The sequence below is a fragment of the Budorcas taxicolor genome, chromosome 5, assembly GCF_023091745.1.
Source record: "Budorcas taxicolor isolate Tak-1 chromosome 5, Takin1.1, whole genome shotgun sequence".
Lineage (NCBI taxonomy): Eukaryota > Metazoa > Chordata > Mammalia > Artiodactyla > Bovidae > Budorcas > Budorcas taxicolor.
The window spans coordinates 119,842,507-119,850,793 of NC_068914.1; the positions used below are offsets into that span (position 1 = coordinate 119,842,507).

Genomic DNA, 8,287 nt, shown 5'->3' on the forward strand with positions numbered 1-8,287 from the left:
AAGTTCAAAAGATGTATTATTGGGCATAAAAAATTTATGAACCAAATCTTTTTATGATATTCTTTAAAATAATCCCACTTATAGACTTTAATAACAATAACTGCAAGGTCCCAAAGGCTCTGTAGCTTACCAATACTTTTTAAAAAGTTATTCTTTAATTGGAAGAAAATTGCTTTACAATGTTTTCTTGGTTTCTGCCAAATAATAATGCAATTCAGCCATAATTATACACATATCATCTCCCTAAGCATTACTTTCTAATAAATAATTCAGTTGTTTGTTTTTTAAAAAATGTTAAATATATGTACTGCTTTGGTAACTCTTGAAAAATATTCAAAATAGATAAAACTTCAGGATGTTCCTAAAAGCAATGCTTTAGAGTACCTTTTAATTCATAGCATTTCAAATGATCTCTTAAAACAGTGGGGACTCTCCACTTAAAAATGAGTTAGCACAATGATTTCCTTAACTGATGGGGTGGAATAATTTCCCCATTATTGCCAGACTACATTAGAGGAAAAAAGTTTTTTGTCTCAGAAATACGCCTAAAAACTAAAAGCATTGCACAGATGGCATCAGATAAGAAATTTGTTTTCCCTAAATTACATATTTTTGGGGGAATTTTGATTTCATTTCTCCATTATAAAATAATAATTTGTTCAAGTGTGCTTTCTTGTCTAATTTGAAAAAAAAGAAGTGTCAGTAAAAATATTTGTCTCACAGTCTGTTACAACTAAAGAGTCAATCTACTTTGTAAGCACTGAATAGAATACAAACTGGCCCCAAAGAGTGTGTACAACACAAGACTTTGTATTTATTACTCAGGGCTACACTTATAATTTGTACTTGTGCACAATTTTATATTTGCAAATAAAGAGTATTTTCCAAATTCACTCCTTATTTGAAACCCAGATACCATGATCCAACACTGAAAACAGTTCACAGTTGAAAAATTTACAAATGTCAAACTGGATTAAAAAATGAATTCTATTCACAGTTCTAAGTTTACATGTCAAAGTTAACATATCCAAATAATACTTCTCTGTAAGGGAATGACAACTCAAATGAATGTACTCCAAATAGTAGACACAGAATCCAAAATTAATCCCCCTAAATCATACCCAAACATTTGTTACCTAATCTACAAAATAAGACTAGATCAAATAATTTATAAACTTCCTTTAAATTCTAACTTTTGGGGGATAATGGGATCAAACACCAGCTATGTTTAGTTTTTATGCGACTTTGCAAGTCATTTGTTTTTAACGTCTCAGAAAAGATGTTATTTAAAATATCTTAGCAAAGAAATTATTTCCTACAAGTCTTATGAAGTTTATTGAAAAATTTCCTTTAGTAACTTTGATGGGTTAAAAAATGCTCCACAAATAGAACTTGAAACTTGTAAATATGACCTTATATGGAGAGTCTTTGCAGACATAATTAAGTTAAAGATCTAGACATGCAGTTATCCTGAATTAGGATGGGCTTTAATCCAAAGAGAAAGAACTGTCATTACAAGAGAAGGAAGACAGAGAGGAAGGCCATGTGAAGACAGAGGCAGATACTGGAGTAATCCATCTATAAACCAAGGAATACCAGGGGCTGCAGAAAGCGAGAGGCATGGAATGGATTCTCTTTTGGAGCCTCCAAAAGCAGCTAACGCTGGTGACATGTTAATTTTAGGCATCTAGCCTCCAGATCTGTGAAAGTTTTTTTAAGCCACCTAATCAGTGGTAATCTGTTATGGCCGCCATAGGAAACTAATACAGTAACGTATTTCAGAAAGAAAATCCAATTTAAAAGGTATTATCATCAACACAATTTATCTTTGGCCATCATATGCTTCACATTAGGAACAGTGAAAGGACATCATCATTTCTAGATTTTTAACAAAAATCCACAACTTGATTCCTAGATAAACACAGAAGAGCCTCTATTTTACAACATTTACTTATCTGAGTCTATTTTACTTATGATTAAAATTATATTTACTAAAATGTTAAACAACTTTTCAATCAACAATATTACCTAATTGCAAATATTTTAAAAGACTTTGCTAATTTTTCTGAAGAGAATTAATAAATAAGTTTTAGTATTATAAAGCATGCTCAGTTTTCTTAAACCTGTATATAAAAAGCTTCTAAGGTTTCTGAGTGGCAAACAGTGTTAAAGAAATATGATAGCTATAATTTTATTTTTCCCATTTTTATTTAAGCTTATGGAGCAAGTCTTAAATTTTCTTCAGTTCTTTACCATTTAACTTCCTCAGGTTTATATATATACATATATATAAACATATATATATATATACACACATACATATATATGTATGTGTGTGTATTTAAAATACATATTTTAAATACATATTTAAATATGCATATTTAAAATACATATTTCAGATACTTAAAACAAAAAATCTGATGTGATCTGAGGGTCCCCAGAGTGTCTAAAAGAAATTCCAAAATTTCTACTTAGTTTTCATTATAGAAATAGTCTAAATAATAAGTCTATTTTTAGAGTTCAAGATATCCCTGATATTACCACATGAACCTCTGAATGTCTTGACTATTAGGCCATTGAAAAGTCTTGTTCAGAAAGATATAAAAGGTTAAGAAGTTCACAATTGCATAGCAACCCAGCTCACAAACAAGTCTGGATGTGGGTGGCAGAGGTATATTAAGCCTATAAATAACATAGGGTAAAATGAAGTAACGAAATTCTAGCAGCTTCTGAGGTACGGTAACAGTAAATAAACATATGAAAAACATTAAATTCCAGAAAATTGACTTTGATTTTAATGAGTCAGCAATACTCCAACCAGCAAATATATAGACTGGAACTAACAAATATTTCACAATTTCATATCTTTGAAAAACTCTTTTCCACACATAGAATGTATAGTGTCTATTATCTGCTAGCAGGTATTTATGAGCATAAGTAAATTTCCAAACTAAAAATACAGAGACTAAAGTTATCACAAAAAACTGAATTCTCCGTTTCCAAACTAAGCAAAGAAAAGCCCTGATTTTGTTAAGAGACAGCAGGTGAGGAAAGGAAAAAAAGAGAGTAAAAGAGAAAAAGTAGAACAGCTGAGGAAAGTGTAGACAGGCTTCATGACTACTCCGGTCACCAATAACAATTCCACCATTAACTGCCACAAAAGCACAGAATAGAAACATGAGAAGAATGTAGGGCCAAGTCAAAAGTAAAAGCATACTCAAGTTCTTAAAAGACATGGAATAAGCCAAAAGAAACTGAAGAATTTTCCTGAATTCTGAAAATGGTCCTTTAATAGGGGCAGGCCTCTCTTCTTTCTTCTTCTGTAGCTCAGTTTTCCAAGCTTCAGTTAACTTTTGTGCAATGACATTTCCTGCACAGAAGATAGCCCAGATGATATTTGTTTGACGAAACATGAAGCCACAAAATCCAAGCAAGGCTGAAGTTTTATGATTTCCATAAAGACACATCAAGTAGGCAAAAAGAGTAAAAAACATGGATCCTGCTTCTGTATAATAAAGGAAGTTAAAAAAATAGAGTGTGGGAAATATTGCTAATGTTAATGTTGACAAAATCCTCTGGATACATGAGGAAGCCTATGAAAAGAGAAAATACAGTTCACAATAAAACCAATAGGCTATTTCTGCAGAGCCAAGGGAGAGATTTACTAAGGGAAAAAACCAAACAAGCCAAAAACTGCCTGAGTTCTACATAAATAAAATTATTCAATATTAATCTTTGGAAAAATACAGTATATATTTATGAGGGAACTTTCTGGTACTTTTTAGTTACACCTAGCAATTTGGAAGCCAATAAAACAATACATATGTGTGTCAAAGCTTCTACTGCCTATTAGACTGAATCATTCAACAAATAGTTAAGGAGTTACTGTGGGCAAGACTATGAACTCAGTTCTATAGAGAACATGGACATGAATGGGACACAGTGCAAGTGGTTCCAATTCAGTGAGCCTTCCATAAGCTTTCACTTGGCCATCATCACCAATTTCTAGTGCAGTCTCAAAACTCTGCATTAGAGAGAATTTAAATACGTATATAACATTTATACCACCACACACAAGGATCTTACTATTCTGTGATAAAATTACAGGGATCTTCCTGAAAATAGTGGGGCTCAGCTAAAGTTAAATATCTTCTTTTGGCCTGATAATCTATTTCAGAATTTGAAAGTACTCTTATTTCCTTGAATTCTATCTTCCAGTTAATCTAAATCACCAAGCCAGATCATGCCATTCCTTTGATTAAAATTAAGGGCTTTCCATCACCTACTAGGTAAAATTTAGAATACTTTCCATGACATAAAAAGGATATTCATGACTTCTCTCCTACCTACTTCTGTAGCCTCACATCCCTGTACTTTATAATCTTATAGTTACAAATAGCAATTTCCTGTATCTTGTTGCTCCATGTCTTTCTACAATTCCTTATGTTATTTCTGTCAGAATTTATTCCTATTCTACAGCCCTATCCGTCATCAAGATTCAGATCAAGTATGATCTTCCTGATATGTGAAGTCTTGCCCAATGCAACCAACAGCTTTCCTTCCCAGTCAGGCTGCAACAAGTGCTCTTCTGCTCCTTCTCTGCATTCTTGTAGTGTTTTACAGCTGTCGTTATCCCACAATTTATACTACTGGAATCATTTAAGTTAAAACTATTATAGTTAATATTTACTGATTCCTTACTATTACATCTGGCAATATGCTAGGAACTTCCCATTTATTAAGCTCTTTTATGCTTCAGGATAGTCCTGTGAGGTTGAGTCTATATTTTCCCCATTTAATAAATGAAAACATGGAGTCACTAAGGGGTAACCTGCCCAAAGTAACACAATTAGTAAGTGGATAAAATTCAAACCCACATAATTCACCTCCAGGGTCTGCATTCTTAAATCATAAAAAACTGCACAGGTAACATCTGTTCCCCCTAATGAAGACAAGTTTTATAAGAAAAAGACGGCTTCACTTACCTCTGTAAGTCTCAGTGCTTAACACACAGAATAAGCTCAATAAATATTTACTGAACTGACTTAATTCATGGAAATTTATATATTTTATAAATAAATTAGTTTTTCAAATATTTAAACACAAACATCTTCTAAAACGGGGGTAGAAGACTTGCTTTAACTTTACAAAATACATACAAATATTGTTAAAAACATTTTCCACAAAATTTCATAAATTCACCATAATTGTGGACCTTCCTGTACATAAACTTAAATTATTCTGGAAACAAACCTTGTGTCTGGGTTGCACTTTGCGGAGAAGCAAGTATAGTAAATAGAAGTTGCCAACACTGAAGAGAAGGTTAACAAATCGGAGCATTCCAATGGAGCAGACAACATGTTCTGACCATCCAAAGATCCAACTGGCAGGTTTGACCACTCCAACTGACAGCAGGTATAAGCCAGGTAATGTAGTAATCATGGGGTCCCACTTAAAAACAAAAGGTCAACAACGAAGCAAAAGCAAGAAACAGATTATATTGATAAGACTGACACAGAAATGTCATCTTTACCAACAATCAGGCATCTCTGGGATGTTATCCTACGACAGTTAAATGAGTCCTTTTAACATCAGGGCAAATCAGACACTTCCTCTAAAGAAGTCTTCCTTATTGTCTTTGGTATTTGCTTTCTGACTGTTAAAGTATCAGCAACCAGCAGTCAACAACTTAAACTCAGTTTCCAAGACATACTCTTTGGAGGGCCTGTCTTGGTGATTAAATTGTAAATGCTACAGTTTTAAAAAGCCTGGAAATACCTGCTGGAACTCTGATGGGTACGAAGAGAAAAATAAAGAGATTAAAGCACAGGGTCCATAATGACAACTACAATATACTGAGCCAATACTCTGTATTTAATCCTGTAACAAGCCCTATAATAGATACTGTGTACCATAATTTTCAGATGATTAATCAGAAACTCAGAAAATTTCCAAGCCACATGAATAGTAAACATTAGCACCGAGTTTTAAAACCAGGGTTTTCTATAATTATAAACTATATTTAACCATACTCTACAATGCCTTCTCCCAAAGGATTTCTATATCCATATCTGCATATGCTGCTGCTGTTGTTGTTTAGGCACTAAGTCCTGTCTGACTATTTGTGACCCCACAGACAGTAAGTAGCCTGGCAGGCTACTCTGCCCATGGGATTTCTTCCCAGGCAAAAATACTAGCCTGGGTTGCCATTTCCAAATACATATTCAAACACTTCACTGGTTGACAGTTAATCCAGTTTACAGAAGGTTGTTAAAAACACCAAGGGTGGAACTAACATATCTTGTCACTTCTTAGTGGCTGAAGATACCCCAGCCCTCTCCTATCCCACTCTCAAAATACACAGTGAGATGCTTGACAGGTGACCGAATGTGAAATTTTTTTATTTCCTAGGAGCAATCCAACGCCTCTAATTCTGGAACTGGCAAAGAAAAACTAGGATAGCTTTCATTAGTTGCCAAAAAGAGGGGCAATAACTTAGCTCCCCATTAGTTAATCTCCCAGAGGATTTCTTGCTAGGAGAAAAATCTGCCATTTATGCACTCATTTAGCAAATATTTTACAGATCTCAGAGGAACAAAAAATTACCTAGTCCCTTTCCTGTTTGGAGTGAAGGGAGCTAAGGATAAAGACGGAGGAAATTAGCGCTGGGGCCAGATCTTCCCTTTCTAGCCAGTGTGAGCGTGCAGACAGGTTGGGGACCCCACCTGCGAGAGAGAGAAATGGCCCTCACAGTAGCGCTGCGCCTGCGGCAGGTGGAAGATCTCGTCCATGTAGGGCTCTCGCAGGGCCCGGCTGAAAGCAGAGAAAAGGAGGCAGGACACTAAAAAAGTACAGCTCAGGGCAGCCGAGAAATAGTAACCCTCCAGCTGAGCCATTCCGGCCCCCATAGCCAAGGACCTAGGCCCGGAAAATCTGTGCAGAAGTCTCAAGTCCGCAAAGCTGAGTTTGACACTCGGGATCGAAATGGGCGCGCAAAGCGGGACTCGCCGGAGGGATCTGAGCACAGCCGGAAGACAAAGGATGCCGGGAGAGCGCGGACGCGGAGCTTCCGGAAGGGTCGGGTTCACTGTTTCCTGAGTGACGAATTTAGGTAAAGGACAGGGCTCTTACTCTGTCAATCACGTTGCACAGGGCGCACTGAGTGGTCAGAGCAACCGGAAGAGGCCGACCTCGGCGATCTGAGGGCCACTGACTTGAGCAGTTTGATGCTTTGAAATGAAAGTAGTTGCTTTTCCTGAAGAGCTTTGTCGGCCATTTTCCTGCTGTTTCCACCTCTTACCATCAGGAGGCGGCATTTCTCCATGTTTGCAATCCCCAAACTAAAAATTTGTGCATTTCCCCCGCCCTGGTTATTTTTCTTTTCTCTCAAGTTATCCGAATTACTATAACGTTCAGGTCCAAGGTGTTTGATTTCGTCAAATTTGGAGGATGGGAGGAGGAGCTTTGTTTGTGAAAGGAAAGAGGGAGATGTTCACATTTAAAACTTGAAGGGCCAAAGAGATCCTTCACTATTCAGCGAATTTAGTACTAAGTAACTTTTCAAAATGTGAATACTCTGAACCCGGATTAATTTATATCAGCATTCACAGTGCATTCAGGCAAATTGTAGTACGCTATGGGAATTGGGGAAACAGTGCTTTAGAAATTGGGGCTTTCTAGTTGAAAGGAAAGCGTCTCTGTGCCTGAAAGTTTGATGATTAGCATCTCTGCAGAAGCGTAATGTTTTCTTACCAAATAACAAGCATGCGCATCTTAATGGGTGATATACTATGTACCATGTATATTTGTAGTCCCTAGAATGCCTTTCACATGTTAGGCACTTAACTTTGAAGACTGTTACAGATTCCGATGACTTTACACAATTCCAGTATTGCGGTTGGAGGCTGGAGGTGAAAGTATTTGAAGACGGCAATGGCACCCCACTCCAGTACTCTTGCCTGGAAAACCCCATGGACGGTGGATCCTGGAAGGCTGAAGTCCATGGGGTCGCTGAGGGTCGGAAACGACTGAGCGATTTCACTTTCACTTTTCACTTTCATGCATTGGAGAAGGAAATGGCAACCCATCCCAGTGTTCTTGCCTGGAGAGTCCCAGGGACAGGGGAGCCTGATAGGCTGCCGTGTATGGGGTCGCACAGAGTCGGACACGACTGAAGTGACTTAGCAGCAGGAGCTAAATTATATTTTTGCCTGACATAGCTCACAATGTTTTGTAGAAAAAATACCTCTTGGATAACCTCAATTACTGTTGTTTTGGTGGGAATACA

The 8,287-nt window shown here is 36.6% G+C and overlaps 1 protein-coding gene across 2 annotated transcripts; it reads right to left on the reverse strand.

Moving 5' to 3' along the window:
• Positions 1-2,537: 2,537 nt before the first annotated feature.
• Positions 2,538-6,998, reverse strand: ALG10 (ALG10 alpha-1,2-glucosyltransferase). Of its 2 annotated transcripts, none has more exons than XM_052640861.1 (3): positions 6,726-6,998; positions 5,254-5,451; positions 2,538-3,593 (listed from the first exon to the last, which is right to left on the reverse strand). In XM_052640861.1, exons 1-3 carry the CDS (start codon positions 6,906-6,908, stop codon positions 2,538-2,540), a joined length of 1,437 nt encoding a protein of 478 aa, XP_052496821.1. In that variant the 5' UTR covers positions 6,909-6,998. The 2 variants fall into 2 exon arrangements, with proteins under 2 accessions (XP_052496821.1, XP_052496822.1); XM_052640862.1 differs by having other exon boundaries at positions 3,287-3,370.
• Between the last annotated feature and the right edge of the window lie 1,289 nt (positions 6,999-8,287).

What these genes read in the sequence shown, in the direction of transcription:
- ALG10 (XM_052640861.1), bottom strand. Translation starts at nt 6,908, where the DNA reads ATGGGGGCCGGAATGGCTCAGCTGGAGGGTTACTATTTCTCGGCTGCC. An exon ending in GCCATTTCTCTCTCTCGCAG is followed by an intron (nt 5,452 to 6,725) that starts GTGGGGTCCCCA and finishes TTTGTTTTTAAG; the next exon opens with TGGGACCCCATGATTACTAC. An exon ending in AAGTGCAACCCAGACACAAG is followed by an intron (nt 3,594 to 5,253) that starts GTTTGTTTCCAG and finishes CTCTTTTCATAG; the next exon opens with GCTTCCTCATGTATCCAGAG.